This window comes from Macrobrachium rosenbergii, chromosome 44 (assembly GCF_040412425.1).
Source record: "Macrobrachium rosenbergii isolate ZJJX-2024 chromosome 44, ASM4041242v1, whole genome shotgun sequence".
Lineage (NCBI taxonomy): Eukaryota > Metazoa > Arthropoda > Malacostraca > Decapoda > Palaemonidae > Macrobrachium > Macrobrachium rosenbergii.
This window is the reverse complement of record NC_089784.1, coordinates 27,760,123-27,783,069: the sequence shown is the minus strand read 5'-3', so window position 1 is coordinate 27,783,069 and position 22,947 is coordinate 27,760,123. Positions and strand designations below refer to the sequence as shown.

Here is a 22,947-nt window from a genome sequence, read left to right as displayed (position 1 = left end):
TGCAACTGTGAGGTTTTCCTCCTGTTGCACCTTTCAATCCTCCTTTACTCTCAATTTTCTTTTCAATGCTGAATGACCTCATAGGTCCCAGAGCTTAGCCTTTGGCTTAAATCTTATAATCGTATTCGTTTACCAGGAATAATCAAGGCCTATTTTTGTTTAAAATAATGTACCTTTACCAATACTACTGTACTTCCCTAAAATGGAAAACCAGTATCTGCAAAATTTTCGAGATTGGGATATGCCACCTATTGGGCTCGTGAAACACCTAATACACAAGTTACTGCAGTTTCAGATTGATTCTTCAGTGCTTTATTTACGGGGTCCCATTTATAGTATCTGCAAAATCAGTAGTAAGGCAATGGAAAACTGCAGTATCCACCATTCTTCTCAGTTTTGTATTTTTTCAGATACTGCAATCTTCCATTTTAGGGCAGTGTTCCTCAGTGGATAACGCTGTATAACATCTCTGTGGTACTCTGATTAACTGTCTAGTCCTTGTTGTTGTTTACAGAGTAGAGGGAGAGAGAAAGAAAAGAGCGTCAACAGAGTTGAAGTTCCTCAAGAGATGTCCCTCAAGCAGTTCAGTTCCTTGGCTGAACTCCTCAGAAAGTTGAGAGATGACCTCAAGATGTCATATCTCAGGTAATGCTCTTATTTATATTTTTCTCTGTTTCTAATAAATTATCGGAAGCCAAGACAAACTTGCACCTGCTATAATTGGGCAATTATTCTTTTTTGCTCAGGAAGCAAGAGAGATTAGACTTAGATAAGAGATTTAGGAGAAATCATTGTAAATATTTGTCACCCAGTTTGTCTTTGATGCATAGGATATTTTTCTTATTGCTATTCACTTAATAGTCGCTACGAAGTTATTACTTTATGAAAAGGCAGCCGTATTCTGTTAACAGGTAAAGGTACTGAGGTTACTATTTGAAAGTTTATTTACTTACTGAAGTTTGTAACGTAACCGATGTCTCTTAGCAAATCAAACCTGCTGCAATATGCTCAGTAAAACAAAATCTTATGTAAGGTAATGTTACTTTGATTACTGAACAATGGGATTTCGGATGTAAACTTTTCATTTACTCAAAACATTGTACTTTGGTATATCACACTGAAGTCATTTCAGTGAGAAGTACGATTTAATTACTGTTGCAATATATGTATGACATAAAATGAAAAATGCTCTTCGATAAATGAAATACTCTACCAGCGCTTCATGCCTCTTTAATTTTCTGTAAAAGAAAACTATTGTGCTGGCTTTGTCTGTCCATCCGCACTTTATTCTGCCCTCCCTCAGATCTTAAAAACTACTGAGGCTAGAGGGCTGCAAATTGGGATGTTGATCATCCACCCTCCAGTCATCAAACATACCTAATTGCACCCCTCTAGCCTCAGTTGTTTTTATTTTATTTAAGGTTAAAGTTAGCCATAATCGTGTTTCTGGCAACGATATAGGATAGGCCATCACCGGGCCGTGGCTCGTACAGCAATATACCGAGACCACCGAAAGTAGAATCTATTTTTGGTGGCCTTGATTATACGCTGTAGCAGCTGTACAGAAAACTCGATTGCGCTTTAGTTTTTTTTTTTTTTACTTGTTAATTTTCCCTCCAGCTTTGTGAAAGAGTTTGTGAGAGACCCCAACGACGGAGTGACGCTTCTTCTAGATGTCCTCAAGATGATCCAGTTATCTCAGACAGATCTCAGTGGTAATGTTTAATCAGTCTCATATTTTCTTGTTTATATACTCATACTCTTATTTATAGAGAAACAAATCCGCATTTATGAAACTGTACAAATGCATTTAAAAATAAAGGTTTATTTTTAAATAAAAATGTACAGGTACAGAACTGTGGATTTATTTCTCAGTTTTAAGGCTAATGCTACTATGAGTATTTTCTAGTGATATTTCAGATGTAAATGGTAAGGTTGTGTTAGTTTTTGTACATTGGCAATGTAAGTGATGAGTTGCAACGTTCTTTATTGTCAGTCTGTAGTACGTAGTGTATATCAGTCTTTCAAATGCACGATTTATGTCAAGGATTTCACTGCTATTCTGGTAAAGTTAACCAACCCCTAGCTCATGTTTAATTTAAAATTTATCTTCAGGATCTGCGAACACAAGAGAACAGCAGATTGCACTAAGAAGAGCGCTGATTGATGAACATGAGTCACTGTCCTGCCTCCGGTACTGTTTGCGTTCCACAGACTCTGCCCTCAAACTTGCCCACTACCACCATGGGCTGTACACACTTGCTGTGGCTACCATGAGTAACTTGGCTAGAAGCAGGACGCTGTCGCTGCAGGTAAGTCTAGTAGCGAGTGCTTTCACAGATCCCAAGGTTTTCTTTTGTGCTGATTTGAATATTTCTTGGCCTTGGACATTCGAGTGACACGGGTCCCTTCCCTGCTTACTGTATGAAATCAAAACTGTATTCCTTTAGTGAAAAAATATTGCTTAGATCTTTAAGAATATTAATAAATTCCATCTATATATAAACTTAGTCATTGCTTTGTGGTTGTGTTTTTTTTTTTACTCCTTAAACTTTGCTAATGTCCTTTTTTATCTCTCATCCTCGAGAACACATTTGTTCATCTCCGTTTACCTGGTGACAGTGGAAATTTTATCTTGTGTGTGACACTTGGCAAAGCTTCTACATTTTTGTTCTTTTCTTATTACTCTCTCCCTTTATCGTCACTTACCTTATCCATAATAAGTTTAAAGTACAATAGTTAAATGATGACTGTTAAGAGGGTGAGTTGAGGGGATGTCATAGATAAGAGAGGCTGGATTGTCATCACAGGTTATTATTGTTATCTTAAGAACTTTTACGTTAGAATTTCCTAAGTGAGGGTAGAAATGTCAGTAAATATTTAATGTGATATTTATTTTATAGTTTTTTTTTTCTTTACGTTCACTTGATACCTCGTTTCAAAATATAGACTCTTTCAGTCTGGGTACTTTCGTCTGTAAAACTGATTCACAAGTATAATAATTAATGCATGAATGACTTAACAGATATTTCCATATAATCGGTTTATTAAAATCCAACTTAAACATGTTATTGACACCTGCACCTTTTTCCAGTTGTTGACACGAGCATGTTTAGCATCAAGTGCTGGACACCGCCAGGTCATGGAAGCACTTGCAACTTTACGCCTCCGTTTTGCAGAGCCGGTCAAATGTAAATTTCTGGTCGCCATGATGTTGTCTCACCCACACCCAAGGTGAAATGTCTCATTCTTTTATTGATTTATTTCATAATAGTATATTGTAAATTTGTAAATGCAATAATTGCTTCAAATGCTCTCACAAGTTATTGCTGCTTTCTAGTGCTGCAATATTGAGACAGCATCCCCTTGGACTGTTAATTTGACAGCCATGATAAATGTATTACATACAGTAATGTATATTGATTGTACAGCAGTGTCCTTTTGTAGAACTAATGCAGAAGCGTAAGGCAAGTAACAGTAGATTACCTGGATGCTTTCTGAAGGCTGACCAATAACAGTTTTAGTTAAACACCACATTTTATAAGGAGTTGCGTTGTTCCTTCTTTGCTTAAAGATAAATAGGTGAGTCGGGAAAATTCAGCTGCTGTAATCTTAAAAAAACAACAAAGACCTACGACAGTATAGTGAGGTTACATACTTGACGATAACTACCAGATGATTTAGAATTTGTTGGGTAAAGTATGGCTTGGAGAATGGAATAGTATAGATGTAGATTAGTCGTAAACTTGAAAAAAATTTTTGATAAGAAAAGAAGACTCGTGTTCATGACATTTTTATCTACCTTTTTGTGTTAATTCAATTCAAATTCAAATTTCTGAGAACTGGAAACAAATGCAGAACAGGTTTGATTTTTATATAATAGTGGTTATAACCATTCCAAGTTGAAATAATAAAGTAAATGGTAACTTGGAAAAAACTAATATTGAACTTAATTTTCAGATTCATAAAACAGAAAAAATGTATTGTTACAAATCGAGAGTATTTACCTAGTATATTGTCTTGATAATATGAAGAGAATGAATTGAGTTTTTCTCCGCAAATTCCCTTTTTGAGTCCAGAATAATTTATTTTAATTCAACTTGCAGCTTTCAAGTGTGGAGTCTAAGGTTCATTAATGCCCTTATGGCTTCAACTGCCAGTTTAAGGGAAAAGGTCTACTTGCAAGAGGAGATGGCTGAGGCTGGTTTTGATGCTCAAGCACTTAGAAAGGTAATCCATCATGAAAGTCACATTTTATTTTTTGTTGGTTGGGGGTGGGAGGCATTATCTTGTGGGTTTTTATGCCATGCCATTTCTCCACCTGTTTTTATTTTTTGTTTTATATTTTTTGTTGGGGGATTTTTTTATTTTTTTGTTGGTGGGAGGCATTAACTTTTATGCCATATCTCCACCTTTTTTTGAAATTTTTGTTTTATATTTTTTTGTTGTTGGGAGGTATCAACTTACAGGTTTTTATACCACAACAGAGGTTGCTGTCTCTTCACCTTTTTTCCTCTTTAGTTTTTATTTTTTGTTTTGGGGCTTCTATTTTTGGTGGTGTGACCTAACTTATGGTTTTTTTTTTTGCCATGCCACTTTTTTATTATTCTGGGGTTTTGTCTTTTCAAGTTTTTTTCTGGGAGGATTGTCTTCTGGGGATCACCTCCCCACTTTTTTTTTTGGTGGGGGGATTGCCTCCCCAGTATATTTTTCTGGGGGATCACCTCCCCACCCTTTAGAAAAAAAAAAGTTGTTTTTGTTGGGGATTTTTTATTTCTGCGTTGGTGGGTGGCATTACTAGAGGGTTTTTGTACCATACCAGAGGTTGCCATCTCTCCAGCTTTATTTTTTGTTTTATATTTTTTTGTTGGTCATGTTCATGAAATATTTTTTTGCTGATGATCCTGTTCTAATTTTCAAACTTCTCCTCTTTGTTAAAATTTCTATCGATATGAAAAGGGTAGATCTCTAGCATCTGTCATTACTGATTCTGTGGAGATGGTTTGAAGGCTCATTTTGCATGTCTGTTGGGGATGGTTAGAAAGTTCCTGTTGCAAGTTTGTTGGGGATGATTTGAATGCTTGTGTTGCAAGTCTGAAGCCCAAATGATGGGTGAGGTCTAATGATTTAAGCACAGACTTTGAAGCTGAACTATATATTGGACTTCCTTATTCTGGAATTGGTCAGACAGATGCTATATATATAGCTGCAACATGTGTCTTTTAACTCCCCAAGTGGTATGAGCTAGATTGAGTAAATTAAGTGCTTTGATACCTTTCCCTATTATGTAATTTGTGTGCTTTCCAGTTTAAATGTTGGTGGAATAACAGTCCTCAAAATTATATAAACTTCATTACAAAAATTGAAATTTCTGCCAGCCATTCTTAATTCTACATTCTGACCATGTATCTGTCTTTTATCTTTTTGAAGCATTAGGGTTTTCGTTTTTTCAACTGGAAATTGGAAGCTTACCAACTTGGCCAAGGCATGAATTTTAGCCAGTGCTGTATTTATTCTTTGTATTTTTCTTAAATTGTTTGAAGTGTATTACACTTCAAACAACATACAAACTGCTATTAATTACACTTCAAACAACATACAAAAACTCAAACAACATACTATTAATTACACTTCAAACAACAGACAAACTGCTATTAACTCCTTGAGGTAGAGTTTTAACAGAAACATTTATTGCTAAAGCAAATAATGTACCACTCAGCATGCTTCCTTGTGTAACACCTTTGTATAATCCGTAAGTTCTAGAGATAATTGCATCTATATTATGAATGTTCTTTCACTTTGGAAGTTTTTTTTTATATAAAAATTGGCATTTCGCCCCTCAGACCATTTCATAAAGGGATTTTATTGAATATCTCCGTATCAATTATAAAATTTTTTTGTTCAAAACCTCCTCTTAATTGGTTTTCTAAACATGTTAGAGGATCTAAGGTTGATCTTCCTACTGTAGCACCAGATTTTCTTTTCCTCTAAGTACCAAATTAATTTGTTGTGAACCATTTTTTCATCAGTTTATACAGCTAGTGAGGAAAATAAGTCTATAATTATTTACAATGGATGTGTCTTTTCCGATTTAGCAATTGGAACAGTGCATAGCACCATCATTTTACACATGTGGCAAACAATGCATCAATTGTCAATTAGTCAAGGGGACCTTGGTGGAGTCTGTTGTAATTTTTATTTAGTCTTGAATTTTGGCGTCAAGATGTTTTGGATCAAAATGCTTATTCCTCAGAACCTGACTGGCATAATTTATGAAAAATGCAAAACTTCAGGACTCAGTCATGTGGTGCACTTTAGGCATTTCTCAAGGTTTTTTTGCAGCATCCCATCGACCATAGATGCAACCCTTTTCATTCCTTTTATTGTACCTCCATTCATAATCTCTTTCTTGCATCTTACTTTCTACACTTTCCTAACAATTGTTTCATAATGCATCTGTGAAATTTTCCTCCAGTTACACCTTCAAAACCTTTTTCCTGTCAATTTCCCTTTCAACAAATGACCTCGTAGTTCCCAGCACTTGGCCTTTAGCCTCAATTTTATATTTGATTCCATTCCATTTAGGACTCAAAAGTCACTCTTTTACACCAGAATTCTGTTTCATATTTTTCATGTAAAACACTGTTCAGGCTAAGTCAGGAAGACTACTGTAATAGGTATTAAAATAAATTTTCTTTACCTGTACCATGAAAGTTTTAATATGAAATTCATTAAAGACTGGTATAAAATTTTGAACCAAAATGTATGATCAGTATCTCATGAACTTATGTTTATTTCATTGAGTATCACATGTAAATAGAGTATTTGAGTACTACTGGTTGTAGAAAATTTTCAATTTTTTTCATTTGTGGTATTACAAATTTTGATATTAGCAACTGGTGTTTCAGTTTTCTCAATACTGAACCCTTAATATACAGTGAACTCAAGAAATTTGTGATTAGGTTAATTTATGATTTAAAAATTTATTTTCTAAAGAATTACCATAAATTTGTTTAATTGCCTCATTTCCATAACTATGTGGATTGTTGAAATAAAACATTTGGAAAACACTCCAAGTACAGTAATTGCATTATGGACCTTTTAAACTTTTATTTTACTAGTATGGAATATCTTTCTTTACAGAAGCTACTGCACAGTACTAATTATTTCTATTTCGTCAAGTGTTTTATTTTAACATTATCAGTGATGAGGGTCATGGCAATTAATTTGAATAAATGTGGTACAGCAGTTGTTAAATTTTAGAACTAAAGTTTGTAGAGGAGTTTGAGTTGATTTAAAACATCTGTTATGTGCTTCTTTTTCTCTAGTCTTCATTTATATTGCTACTTAAATTTATGTATGTACTTTTCTTTTGCATAGTTGCACATTGATGGTAATTTTTGTCTGTAAAAAATTAAAAAATACTTCACAAATTACCACATTTGTTTTAGAATTTCATACATACAGTATAAACACAGCATTCATTCATTTTTAACAGATCATTGAACGCAGCGGTTCGGATCATCTTCAGCAGCAAGCACTGACCGAGCTTGATCGTTGGTCTTCAGGTTATGTTGACATAACAAAATATGAAAGTGAGATGAGTGGGCTGAGAAACTCAAACAGCACTCTTCAGGAAGAGCTCAAGAAATTAAGGGAGGCTAACATGGTAAGAAACCTTCATTGTAAAACTTGCAATTAGAATAAGAATGTTGATGCTTTCACTTTGTAGGATAAAGTAAAACCTTATGTGTGAAACTTCAGGTTGAGAGAAGATTATTTATGTGCTGAGATCCAGTTCATTTGAATTTTAAACACAGTCTTGAATATGGATCAAAAGTATTTTAGTAACTTTTATTTCACTTTTTTGTTTTTTCAAAAGTTGACTCCATGCCAGGGACTGCTAACTCATTAAATTTTGATGGTGGATAACTCCAAATTCTGTTAATAAAAAATGCTAAATTTGAAATGCTTTGTGTTGCTGTGTTAATTACTTTTTTATGTTCCTTTGATTAGAAAATTATAACTTTACTGAAATTAGGCTACATTAGATAGCAAGGAAGGGGCAACAGGGGTAAAAAAAAGTATTTTTTGTAATTTAATTTTCATTTATTGTTGGCTAATTTATTAATATTCAAATTTATCTCATTATAATTATTTTAAAAAGTGTCAATTTCCATTTATTTTCTTTTGTTTTTTGCTTCATGAACAAAATGCCTGTCTGTGGCTTGCAGAAATGAGATTCTTGCAGGAGAGCAGTAGACTAGATGTTTTGTTTCATTTTGTATGGCAACCTCAATTGAGGTAGGATTTCACATTTCCAATAAGTCAGACAAAACAGTAGTCTACCGTTCTTCTCTAGGAGCAATTTCCACAGTTTCATCCTCACCCTCAGTTCAGCTTCCTTATGAGTGACGTTATCTAGCGTAACTTTGGATAGTGAATTTTTTTAGCAGTTGCTGCAATCACTGCCATCACTCTCTGTCATCCCTACAACCTTCCTTCTAGTTATGATTTGCAACTCTCTTTGCTGTTAGGAGTCTTGTTCAGTCTCCAGTTCCCTTTAATTTTTTCAGCACAGCTTTGTTTAGTGGAATATTTGATGCCCTTTCAGTTTTTTGCTAAAGTAATTTATATCTAGAGTTCCTGTAGGTTTATGTTTTGGGCTTGATCTTGGTTTTGCACCACTTCAGTAGTTGACTCAAAGATCCTCTGCGTAATGGTCGCTTTCTTGGACCCTCCAGGCTGTGGCTTGAATCGCCTTAAATGTGTTGGCGAACCCATGCTCTTCATGAGGTTTCACATTCCAATCACTGGTCCTGTGATGGCCTCCTGTTGCCTTAGGTTTGATGGCTTGACTCACTCTTAACATATAGACAGTTCAACTTTGTTCTTCATGCACTGCCTTCTATGGGTCAGGAGTTGCAGCCTATCCTTTGTAATGAGCATGAGTTCTCCAAGCTTATCTTTGATTGACAACAGCCTTTCATCTACTCCTTGACTTTCCAGCATACAAGTCATAGAGCTCGGCCTTTGGTGGGGGTGTTTCGCCTTAGCTGCAGAGGTTCAATTGCAGACGTGTGTTTTAGTGTCCCTTAATTGAGGAATAAAACTCAGGGAATTGGTGTACTTTCATATACTGTGGCTTTTTCTTCAGCCTGTGCTGTCTGCCATCTCAAGGGAAGGCATCAAGCATTGCCAAGCTCTGCTAGAATTTTGTTCTCCTTTGCTTTCACTCTTACCATTATAAATTTGCCTTTTTGTGGCCCATTCTTATGACTAGCCATATCCTCACCTTGGATATGGGGTTACAGCATTTGTCATACGAGCAAATATCAGGATAACCGAGACATCAAGCTCCAAAGGTGTTTTTTCTTAAATTTGTGTGTTATCCCCCTTGTGCCAGTGGGTATTAGGTTTGGGTTGTCTTTAACTGCGAACCCATTGCTTATAGAAGTGCCCAATGTCTGGAGAACCTTCCATTGGAAATCTTTTTAAGTACTGAATCACTCCTTTTAAATCTGCCCTTATCAATTTTTCTATCATCTTTTCTTCTGATGGACTTCTGACAGTGATGTCTATAGACTTAACTACTTAACAGCAGTTCAGGCTATTTAACAATGCATTTGCTGTTTCTGCATTCATTTTGGATAGACTATTTTCATTCTTTCTCATTATTGCCTTTTCTCCTTTGCTACATTCAGCCAGTACAGTACCTGTACTGTAATTCTCCTTTATATGCCGTTCATTAATGGGGAGGTAAACTTTTGTTGACAGGAATTATTTTTATTAATGTATAATAGCTTGCTAAAATAATACTTGCAAGTTGCAAGGTACAGTAACTCCAGTTTCTATGAAGTCTGGTATCAAAATAAGGTGTAGTAGGTCTTGGGAAAATAGTTTCTTGGTTTTATAGACCATGTATTGCTCTGGTTTTACTGAGAATTATCACACCAAAAGACAAGAGAAGACTGATTTGAAATGGTGAGTCTGGCTCTTCATACTGTATACAGGGTGACAGGTTGGGACAGTATTCTTACCAGCTGCAAATGGGCTTAGAATAAAAAATCTTTTGCTCATGTTGGCAGCCAGATTTTTCTTTCATAAACCATTTTCTGGCAAATATTTACATTGGTCAAAAGGCAATTATATAGTACTGATTTCATGACCACACTGGTGTTGCTCACACCCGGAAATGCTCGCTCTGTCATCTCTTGATGTTGGAGGTGTCAGCAGGTCACAGCCATTGTAGCTCCTGGCTCAAAGGGTGTCTGATTTTGGTGTCTGAAGGATCATTCCCCAAGTTTCATTTAGGGAAAGTCTGTACTGTTGGATTAGCTGTAGGTGCTTCAATTCCAGGTCCCTGTATTCATTACTGTGACATCTCTTAAGATTTTGAGTTGATATGCCCCTTGCATGTGGTTCTCTATAGCCATTTTTTGTTTGACAAGAAATCCTCTTTGCTAGTTTCATTATAGTCATACCCATGTATGAGCCCTGACATCTATGGATGGGGTATTTGAATAGGTATGCTACTTTGGTCTTCTGTTTTTGGTCTGTTCTTCATAAAAAGGTTTTTGGTGCAAGTATTTCAGTACATATATGGTGAGGTCCAGTTGTGTGCTAACATCAGTGGTAAAGACATCTTTGGTGACAATGTTTCATATGGTGCATTCATCCTGTAGGTATTTAGACTGCATCCTTACTCTGTGGTATAACATGATGGCATTTTCATAGGTAGGGTACTGCTGCATTGCCATTATGCTGCTGGTTCACTTCTCTTAGCATCTTTCTTGATCTGCTCTTTCAAATACCCATTATTGATCAATTGGGAGATATTTTCCAAGTCCTGGTGGGTGTCTTGCCATGAGGAACAGTGGGTTATAGCTCTTCTTACTGAAAATTATTGGTAGTCCTCTGATATTTGAAAGGGCAGTTACTGTCACCATTAAGGCAAAGGCTGAGGGTAGTCTTTTTTGCACATCCAGATGAAGTGAGCAATGTGAGGGCCTGATGAATAAAAGTGCACACCCTGGATCATTTACTTGCTTGGGCACTCACTGGATCCATTAAGGAAGAGGTCTGAGTCTGTTACCTTCATGTAGAGTAAGGTGACATAACCAGTTCTTATATTTTGTACAGGTACTACATCCAGGAAGGGGAGGACACCATGAGCACTTTGTTCACAGGAGAAACCATAGGAAAAAGCATGCCTCAGAGGTCTCTCATAGGATTGCCAATTTCTTTGTTTTCTCCCCTAGTAAAGTATCATCAGTGTACAAATGGTTCTAGGGGAATGTTCATGATGAAGACCCTCCCTTGATGATACCCTTGTAGATAGTGGTGAATAGGACCCTAATGAGGATTACATGCTGTAGATGACCTTTGTGGATGGTGAAGGGGTACTGCTTGGTGTTAAGCCTATGTCAGATTATTCATAGCAGTACTTCTTTTCAAGGATATGCCTGATTGACTAGGATATTGGTGAAGAACCTTCCAGATGAGAACTTCCTCCAGTCATGGACTGAACATCAAGAGCATCTTCACACACATTCCAGTCAACAGAATAACCAGAAACATCCAAAGAAAAATGACTGAGAACATTGCCTCTATTATAAAAGGAGAGAGGTCAGCCTCACCATATGCTGTAAGGACATGGAGATTAATAAGCTACTCCTGAAAAACAAAACAAAAGCCAAGAGATGCCTTTAAAAAATTTGATGTTTATGAAATCATATGCTGGGTCAAGGATACCACCACTGATACAGTGCTTTGTGATGATGACCACTAGGCTCTCTAAATGACTTTAATACCACCTAGAGTAAAGAGCCATCTTCATTTATTACTGACAATCACCACAGATCTGACAAAAGAAAACTGGCAAGGTCTTTCAAGATCATTGACTAGACACCAGATCCTCTTGATGCTCTGCATATCTTGGTTAAAAAGCCCATCGTAAGCACAGTAAATGTTAAAAAGCCCATCGTAAGCACAGTAAATGAAGTATAATTTCTCCCAGCAATAACCAAAAGTAGTAGAACCCTGCTACTGTAGAGCCAAACTTTGTGCCAAATGTAAGTGAGAGAGGGAAGGGTGGGAGGATGGACATGGGTGGCAATTACCCTCAATAGTCAGTTCATCATATCATCTGCATCAGGGGGTGACATTTCAATAGACCCCTCCTACATTTCCCAGTCTATTATATCAACATTACCAAGGTCTTGAGTCATCAGAAGTTGAGCCAACAATATCATCAGTTCCAAACAACCTCACATAATTCACCACATCTGACTTCAATCCACCAGCCTTGGTATAATTACCAATGCAAATTTGAATTATGTTCATTGCTTTTGGAACAAGTAAACAGTATAGTAGGACATATAGAAAAAGTAAAGTCCATACTTTAAGAATCTACAAAGTACTAACCGAATGCTGCTGCTGCTGCCCTTTTTTTTGAAAAGCCATTTATATAACATTGTTCAAATACAGGGCAAAAATATTTCACATAGGCAGCCATGCCTCTTGTAGTTGAGGAAAATATGACTGGAATAATAGGAAAAAGTCAAGTACGATCTTCGGATACCCAGATGTCTGGGTTAACTGCAGTACATGGCTGAAATATTCTGACATGTCATCCATGTCAATATAACTTGCCTCATGTAATGAATCACACAAATGTTTGTATTCTCCTTGTAACAGTAGTGGTTACTTTCATCCTTGTAACAGTAGTGGTTACTTTCATATGGTGTATATATTGGTGATATCAGGGTTTTTTTTGTAACTCCTGTTTAAACACTCACAAATTAATGTTGTAATGTCACTGATAATAGAAACTATACTGTTATCTTGAACTGAAAAGGAAGATAAATTACTGTGTTACTAAGATATTTCAATTCTTTTTCAGAAACTCCTTGAAGAAAATGTTCTACTTAAAACTGTAGGAAGTGAAGTTGAAGAAAGATATGCCGCTCTTCAGAGGCGACTTGAACAAAATGGTATACCTGCTGCTCCATCTCCAGCTCCATCAGTTAGTGACTCAGATCTTTCATCACTGAACACTTTCAGGAATGCTACAATGCACCGCAATTCTTTGTCACCATTGCGGAATGGGGGAGTGAGGACTGACGTGATGGAGACGGACTCTGTCATCTTTAGCCAAGGGGGAGAAAGATCTCTTACCCCAATTTGGAATGAAAGTCCTAAATCATCATCATCACACTCAGCTAGTAGCAAGCTGTCAATAGCTTCAGATGAAACTGCCATATCTTCACGACCTGTGTCTGCATCTAGCTCATCAGACTTAACACCTATGAACAGAAGTAGAAACCAGTCTTCATGTTCATCAACCCCAGAGCCAAGAATGATGTCACCCTTGAGAAGCCTCACAGCTTCCCCAAGTCGAAATGTAGATGGGAAAGAAAGTAGGGAAAGAGACAATTCCTCCAACAGAACAAGTCCATTACAAGAACCCGAGAGAAAGAAGTCTCCAACAGAAGAAAAATTTAATGAACACATGCCTCTCACCCTTACTGACATGACATTCCGTAATGAAAAATCCCCATTTCCAGAGGAAATAAATGTTACGGATCGTAGTCGTTCACCACCTGATGGTATGGTTTCCCCTCAGGAACCAGTTCGCTCCTCAAAACAGAAGAGCCGTCAACGACAAGTGGTTGAAGAGAGTTCCACATCAGGAATTGAGTCAGATGCTCGAAAATCAGCTAGCCCAGGACCAAAAGATAACAAAGGAAATAGTAACTCTTCCTCAGCATCGCACACCCCATCCCCTAGATCTAAATCACCTTCCTCTGCAAAGAGGAGGGCTCCTAAACCTCCCTCTGGCTCAGCCAGCCCATTCTCATCTTCAACATCCTCCCTGTCTTCCTCATCCTCCACCTCCTCCAATTCAGGAGGAGAACGGAAGGATCCGGAATACATGAATGTTCCATTCCACGACTCATCGCAGAGCAAAGGCCGAAGTAGGTCACCTAGTGATAAACCTCGCAGTGGCAGTGACGAGGGTGACCTGGACTATGAACGTGATGTTGTGGTTTATGAAGCAATAACAATTGCTAATGATAGAATTTTCATAGATAAAAACAACACTCAGGGCTCCCATGGCTCCAGCAAGAGTCAGAGCTCAGTTGAGACGAGAGGCAGCCTAGAGTCGAGGGAAAATGAGGACCCAAATATAGATGGCCCAAATGTTCGTGAGTCTGTGAGGCATTATGAAAATTTAGTCATGATGTCTGACCCAGTAGAAGGAACTAAATCAGAGGGGAAAAAAGGATCAGACAGAAATGACTTGCAGAAAAAAGAAGACAAAACTGATAAAAAGGAAGGGCGTGTTGAACTAAAAGATAGAGAAGGCAGTAAATCAGGGAAGAGAGATGTCAGCGAGAGAGAAGTAGAAGCAGTTATGACTGGACTTGAAAGTGTCTTGAGAAGTGCCGAGTCATCATTAAGTCTTGCTTCACAGGAAACTGTCAAAGAAAATCCTTTATTAAAGGATTCTTTTGAAGATCGTGCTAGTCCAGAAAATACCTTGACTGAAGAGTTGGAGATTGTACCAACTCGTGTACCCCACTTACCATCTAGGTCTCGTTCTAGAAATTCCCTTGTAGGGAATGGAAGCCAGATAGACCCAGTTCTTTATTTGGAATTTGAATCACCTGCAGAAACTAGTGACACTGAAACACTTTTAAGAAGCAGTCAGCCTCTGCCAAGCCCTCGAACAATAGAAACTGAGTCGACAACTTCATTTGGGTATGTCAGACCAGAGAAATCTCTGCGACGACATGAGACCTTCATGGACCGTAGCAGTAGTGAACGAGAGGGTAAAGAAGAGCGTAAAAGAGGAATCAAGAGAAGTGAAAGCTTTCAGATGGGAAACAAAGCAGATTATAACAGTCATAGGTCTTATTCACCCAGACGAAGAGGTTCCATGGATCTGTTAGTGCCACTTGAAGAGAAAGAAATTCACATTAGTGGCAGAACATTCACCAAGTACACACCTCACGAAGTTGAAAGGAGAAACCGTGTTAATGAACTCATTACAGCTGAAATGAACCGTCGTAAAAATCGCAGCATGGAGGACCACCTTGATCAGTGGTTTGAAAATCAAGGGAATGAAAAGGATTGGACCTTGAAGTGGAAATACCCTGAAATATCTCGCGACAGAGAAGATAAGCAACCTCGCCAAAAGAGTAACCGAAGACAGGAAAGCAAGTCCCCTAATCACGCAGAAAATAATAGAAAATCCTCAAAGTCAAAGAGCAATGAGAATTCATCACCTTCAAAAATTACAGACAATAAAAATGTAAATTCAAAATATTCCTCAGCCGAGACCTCGGGACCCATTTCAAAATCTTCACGATCTGGAAAGCAACCTAAGTTCTCCACCTCGGAAATCATAGCCTTTAATGGATTCAAGAACCCTACTGGTTTTCGGGAGAGTGACTACGGCCCAAACTTTATGCTGAATAAGCCTTCTTCTAGACTGCCTGATTTTTCAGACTATGGAGGGCGTGATTACCCCCCACCATCTCGCAATCGAACTGCAAGAGAAAACTGGGGAGGAAATGGAAGAGAGAAAATTCTAGCTGGAAGAAGAAAAGGGGAGATTGATCCAGACATTCCCACTCCAGACTACTCAGCAACTCCAGCTGGGACAATGACCAATGCCATAAAGCCTTCCCCATCAAAGCACATATTAGATATGCCGTCAGGTCTTTATTAAAATTGTCTGGAAACTGTACAGCTTTTGACATTATTTGTTGTAAATAATTTTACTTGTTTCTTGTATTCTTTGAAATACATGTACTGAATTACTGTATTAAGGACCAAGACTCATATAATTGCTAAACGTACTTCTGATGTTTTTGTTTCGTTGTCAGTGTATATGAGAAGTGTGATAATATTAAGTAACTTGTGTACTAATGAATAAGTGCAATACTCAGTTCATTGTATATAATGTCTTGTATATATATATTTGAGTAAATATATACATAATTTGACCTTGTTATGTAAACTTTAGGAGTTTAATAGTGTTAAAAATATGGGAATTTTATTCAATATATGAATATACAGTCTGTTAATATATTTATGTAAAGATTAAAGGAGGTTTATTACTTCAAGAAGTTTACCTACAATATAAGAAGAAATAAATGTTTTAAGATTACTTTTGAAGTGATCCAGCTGTGACATGAAAACTGTTAATATCAAGGCAAAAAGGTGATCAAGAAAATTAATATCACTGTGTAGCCTTTATAAGAAGAAAAGTTGTGATTCATCACAACATAAACCATAAGTAATAAAGTACCTAAGGGAAGATAACTTATGGCTAAGCTCATATGTGTAAAACTTTAAATTTAGTACTGTATAAGAATGTTGCCAGGCATAGGAGCTAGGTTTCTTAAGGCAGAGCTGCAGTCTTATAAATGTGGAGGGAATATATAACGCTGCCTGGAAACTGGCCCACAGACATTCTGAAAGTGAAATGAGAGACCCCCACTACAGGGTATTGTGACCTCATCTAATGCTGATAAAGTGAGAATTTTGTTCAGACAAGATGCACTATCTCAATAGACAGCCACTGAGAATGACATGGAATGCTTTTCTGTCTTTCTTTAAATCTTCAGCTGAAAACCCATATGGACAGGTTCAACAGATTATAAACCCAAGAGAGTGTTAAAGGAAGGTCAGCCTGCAGAGAGAGAAAATTTACAAGAAAAGGTAATAAATAAATAAAAATTCAGGAACTTGTCAGCAGAAAACAGGAATGAATTTGCTCCTCACTTATACATTTGGAGGTCAAAAGATTCCACAGCTGCAACAAGCAGACTATTCCACCTTTTAGTTGTAGCCAAAACACTAGCAAACTGGGTAGTTTTGAACTTAATGCTAGAAAATGACACAATGTCTGTACTGATGGAAAATACAGTAAGTCCAAATTGTAAATTACTGTATCACTTTTGGGAAAAAGGAAAGTCTCACCATGATATTCTACATAATAGATAAATTTCCATGATGCTGCTGTCATTCTGACAGGAAAACAATATTTCAGTATTGGTAAAACAATGGTCTGAAGTATGTGACATGATTGTTTAACCTGCTTGGAATAGGAAACCTTAAAAATTCAACCTAGTTTCATGCCACTGTAAAAAATCAAATACAAAGAACTTATGACACAATATATGTATGCTCACTTATGAAACCAGTAAGAACTCTCAGCTGCTCGTTATTAAAAAGAGGCAGGATAGTAATGAATAGCAAGTATGGATCGTCTGATAACGAAGTTACGACGTGGACAAATTATAAGAAAAGTGTAAAAACCCAAATTCTTAAACTGAGTATTATTGGTTCATTGAGACAAAACATAACCAAAGATCAAAATCATAACCACAACTCTCAGGTCCTTTTTCTGATGATCCAGTCCAGGTTACATCATGAAGAACTTTCATAACTAACTTGAGTCATCTTGTTGGATGACTGCTAAAACTCCAAAAAATAAACCTCATTAACAAAGACGGGCAGCTCGCCTAAATGTCTATAACATTGCATCCTTTCTTGAGTGAGGACAATAGCAGCCCAGCAGAAACTGACGAACTCAGTATGTCTACAAATTCAACTGAGTCCTTCTATATTTTTGCAGTGTCATCCAGCTAACTCTTGGTAAGCATTTAGATCCAGAAACAACTTTCGAAAACAAAAAACTGTATCTCGCATATGTTGGGGATAGGCCTTTCAAAAGGATTTCCCAGATGTCAGTCTGTTATACCATTTTTAACCTATGATACACTTATAAAAGGTAATTATATCTCCATCTCTCGAATGCGCATTTAAAGGTAAGCAATCCTTGTCAGAGGGCATTTTATAGATAGCCTTCATGAACGTACCTGAACTTGGCAAAAGGCAGCAGCTATTGAAGAAAGTTAACAAAGATTATCATTAGAAATATTTTCCTTGTATAGAGTCTCTGCAGAGGAATTCAAGTTTTGTCCAGTATTATACATCTTCTGTCCTTATGACCTTGTAAAAAAAAAAGGGGAAATCACTGTTAAAACACACATTAAACATTCGTATGGCTAAATTTTCAAACAAAATTAACAATACAGTACAGCTTTATTCACCCTCTATAATTCAAACATCAAATCTGTACCGTGTATGTCATAACTACATTGATACATGAACATTTTCCCACAACTGTCTCATCTTTTCAAGAGTTCAGACATTTATATACTCTAAACAAAAAAAACTTTACACAAATCACTATCAGGAGCTTACTGAAACTTTGTAATATTCGATAATAGCTCATCTTCTGTGGGGACATCCTATATATTAACACAACATTGGTATTGTATATGATACACAAAATATACTGCAAGTTTACAAGCTTCAAGCATCCAAAGATACTGCATTCACATGTTTATCTTTGTGTTGATATTTTACAATCATATTAAGGACTGGTAATTTACGTCACTCAAAACTTATAATATTTACATGTCATTTAAAAAAAATTACTACACATCTCGATAATAGTGTAATAATATATTCATGATGAGATTTCAGTGCATACGAATAATACTGTACAATACAATGGTCTGGTATGATGAACCAGTGCAGGTTGCCTAACAGACCCTCCATTCACGTTTGCCTATTTACAACAACTATATGTACATACTATTTTACATTTTGACTGGAAATAATTACATGCCCAAAACTTTAGCAATTCTTTGCCAACTCTATCCAGCTCAGAAAACAAAAGTTACAATGTCATAAAATATTTTCAGCTGGTCACCCTCTTCTAAAAGTATTAATAAATCCATAATCGAGATAGAGTATAAGATCTAACAAAGACTTACCCAGATTTTTGTTAAATACTTTATCATAAAGATGTACTCTGTCTTAGTTGTTGACTTCATCTGGTCTCTTTCTTGTTTTAAGTGATGTCGCTGTATATGTTTGAATTATTCATTTCTCTTCCATTTTCTGTCAAATTTATGCTACAAAACAAAATAAAGTGTCAGTGAATAATGGCAAGTTTTTCATGAATGTATTACGACAGTTTGGACTGATAAAGGTAGCTGACATTAAATATGAATCCTGAGAACATTTGGGATAAAGACTGTTCATTGGTTACTTACTTAGAAACACACTGCTCACAGGTATAATAGTTACTATTCTGACAGATCTTAATACCCCCAAAATTCAATTATTTCAATAATGAAATTCTTGGAAGAATTCAGCTCTGTACCAGATAACGTTTGGGGCATCCTCACGAGACAATTCAGTGTGGACCTGAAATCAATATTAATGAGAAGGCAAATACAGTACCACCTCAACTAACAGACATTTTGTTAGCCCAGCTTTATAAGAAGTAACGAAATTCATTAAGTAACGGAAACCCTTTAACGTAGCCTGCACTTAAATAGTTTCTAGATATCCTATAGCTAACAGCAGTTCTAATAATTCGTAACCAAAACTAACTTGTACTTTACACCCGACATTCAATTTAAGAGATTAATCTGAAGATGTATCACCTCAAATGGTAACCAGTGACAAAATAATGATAATATAGAAGCTGTTAAGTACAGAAATCCATTAAGTTAAGGTGTTACCTAGTAGGAATACAAAATACAATAATTGAACGAAGCACAAAAGGCAAAACACTGCAATACTAGTTTGCAAAATGCCTGCTCTCTTTTTCCCTACTGATCAAGCGTTCAGCCTTTCTGCACACACCATACTTAAGTACAGTCCTCTGCTCAGAACGACACCCGACTTCACAGGATTTCCAAGAGCAAAGCATTTATAAAGGATCCTTTAACTGTATGTGGAAGATGCATAAGAACAAGTTCACACTTACTTGTAAAAGCTAGACGACATTTTAAAACTTGATAATTAAAACACGATTATCCCATGAGAATTCATATGACTGGTGTCTTTGCATGAGTGTTAGTTCAGAACAGTAAAACTAGCTGTTGAATACAGAAATGGTTTTCTTGATGATAAATGCTAAAAATAATATTGGAAATTGACTGATTCCTTGCTAACAACAACTGAAATACCTAGAAAATAATATGTACATTCACTAGAAGGCAACTATGAATCATAAATCCAGCACCTTTTTCGAAGGGTTCAGCTGGCAAGAAGTGATACGTCCTTTTTTTGGCCGTAATGTATAAGCAAGAGAAAATTACTTGACAAAAACCAAACACAATAAAAAAATCCTCCAATGCCTACTGTTTTATATCTGCACTTTATCAGTAACAACATTTGACATCTGTAATTTTTAAGCTCGAACTCAATGAGATAAATATTTTTCCGGACAAGTTAAGGGCATGCTTTCCAAAAATACTTGTAATTTCTTCCGTTCATTTTCGACAACACGAAGTAACAATTACGCATAAAATTATCTGATGGGTACCATTTTCATACCCAAGACTTATGAATTAGCATGATTATTCGTGTAGTTATGTTGACACGTGGTAATATACAATGCACTTCTTATATACAAAATACTCACATCCTAAAGATACGAAATATACATGCTTTCCGTATACATACACAAATACATACATATATACATGATACATCCCTAAGAATTAACCTAGATAACGAGTAGGTGATGATGTAAACGGGTCATGGATACATTGTTTTTGGGGTACAATAAAATATACTAATTCCCTTCCATACACTTCTACTCACAAGCCATAGGATTTTTCGAGTCTGTGGAATAAGTCTACGTTGTTTAATAGTGTTTACATAGAAACAAACTGTTTACTAGTGTTTATATAGAAACAAACTGTTTTATAGTGTTTGCACAGAAACAAACGTGAATAAATTAAATGTAAAATAATCCATCCTTGCTTAAAGCTGAACAAATACAAAAAGAGGAAACAATTTTCCAAATGTGTGTGTGAATTCTTGGCACCATATACCCACATACAACCCCCTCACGGAGGCTATCACCTACAGCGCCTCGTATGGCACACTGTAGGTGGTACTAAAGCTTCCTTGCGCTGTCTCCACTTTTAAAGCTAACTCGCTTCTTCTTCCTTTTACTTTTCATTTGTACCGTTGGTCTCATCCTACTGCAGCAAAGACGCTGACAGACAGGCTTTTGCGAACGCAGCACCAGGATCGTTGAATAAATTACCCAGAATTCAATATCCGACACGTTCAAAGAAAGACTGACTATCCGCTCAAAAAGTAATGGACGAAGAAGAATCGCTGTTACATAAAAGGAACTATAACTGACAAATTTAATAAAAGTAACAAGCCTCAGGAACCGAATGAGGGCCGATTTGAGGGCTTCCAGTTATAAGCAAGATTGAAGATGATGATGTTGATAATGTTGGATGACTGTCATTGTTCCAACATGCAGGTTTAAATCAATCGTAGATTGAAGTTAGTGATTTTATTCCTGGGATGTGCATTTGGATCTATATTACTTCGAACACGAGTTCGTGTACCGGATAACTGCTTTTTATGAATAAAACATAACAATGGTAGTTTTCATCTTATGGACAGGTTAGATCTTGAGTTGCTGTTTTTCAATTTGCTCTGCAATGCAACAGCACCAAAATTGTCATTTTAATATAAAAGTATATGTCAGTGTTCAGCATAACAGGCTTAGATATACGCCTGTTATTTTGAGCACTTATATCTACGTTTTAGTTAACTGAATGGCTTAACAAAACAATTCCTTACCTTCAACAAGCCAGTGCAGGTTCCTCCTGTTAAAAACAAATAAGGGTGAAAATTTAGTCTTCTGCTCAAATACTGCACAGCAAACAAAAGTGTTTGCTGCCAGAAATTGTGAAAACTGGTATATGTCAATTACCTGGTCCCCATTAGCGAGAGAAGAATAAAAGGTAAAACGATTTCCATGTGTTGACTTAAGGTAAAAAATATTTTCTATGCCCTGTAGAACCGAGTGCCTTCTTCATGTGTGAAATTATTTTTAAATGAATTTAAAGTAACCATAAAAATCTATGTGGAATAAACGAAAATTGTGATTATCATATTCTAACAATTAAGTATTGAGTCAAACTGGTCCGCATTGATAATGTTTTCGATCTTTTAAGTACTATTTACCCTTAATTGATGCTACATAACGTTCAGAACTAAAGAACGCAAATGAACATAAGATCTATAAATAACAGACGTACAAAATACGTTGTGTTATCAAAAAGGGTCTTTTTTCAACTCTTAGAATGTCAAATACAACAGTAAAATCTTAGCTTATGATTTCACAAATACGATATCATCTTTCTGTTACCGAACGGTTTCTTTTGAATAACCTCTTGCTGCAGTTGGACAGTGTTTTGTGTACTTTAGGCCTCACAAAAGCAAAATGAACAGTGAAAACCATGTATTTCGACAATTACTACTATTACAGCTGTCAACACTGGCGAATGTGGTGAGGAGGTGGGTAATTACGCTATATATGGGGAGAGAATGGCAATTCTTGCAGGGTTATAAACGGTAATTGACTGATGATCATGATCATGATCAATGTAAGGGTTTGGCCTGATGAACTGGCACCGAATCGTTCGGTTATTCAGTAGAGTGTAAACGGTAATGAATACCTTGCTAATCCTGTTATGAAAGACGTAAGAACTATAACTGACTTAATCTGCTTGAACATAACCTGTCTGGTAGAAGGGTGCTGGAATGACTTTTTTTATGATAGTGCTCACATAGATTAGCTAAAACTGCTTTTAAAATACGTCCACTCTTAATGTAATACTATTCCCATATTCTCTTATATTTAATCAACTTCCTGCTCTCTTGTGCTTAGAGTTTGTGAAACAAGAGCTTCCACGCTCATTGAAGCAAATTTAATTATAAATTTTGCTTGATGTAAAGTTTAACGAGAAAATGTGAAATTGACAAAACAAGGCAAAATGTGAAATTTGTGTGTTGAGAAAGGTGTATCCA

General features: G+C 36.4%; 1 protein-coding gene across 8 annotated transcripts in view; it reads left to right on the top strand.

Annotated features, from left to right (window-relative positions):
• The window catches only part of mwh (multiple wing hairs), a 302,166-nt gene extending 286,048 nt beyond the window's left edge, over positions 1–16,118 (top strand). For all 8 annotated transcript variants that reach the window (XM_067088140.1, XM_067088141.1, XM_067088148.1 and 5 more), the window contains 7 exons: positions 515–645; positions 1,621–1,715; positions 2,116–2,312; positions 3,095–3,234; positions 4,107–4,230; positions 7,499–7,669; positions 12,905–16,118. In XM_067088140.1, the coding sequence (XP_066944241.1) occupies positions 515–645; positions 1,621–1,715; positions 2,116–2,312; positions 3,095–3,234; positions 4,107–4,230; positions 7,499–7,669; positions 12,905–15,739 (3,693 nt within the window). In that variant the 3' untranslated portion in view covers positions 15,740–16,118. The remainder of the gene's footprint in view (positions 1–514; positions 646–1,620; positions 1,716–2,115; positions 2,313–3,094; positions 3,235–4,106; positions 4,231–7,498; positions 7,670–12,904) is intronic.
• Positions 16,119–22,947: the final 6,829 nt, after the last annotated feature.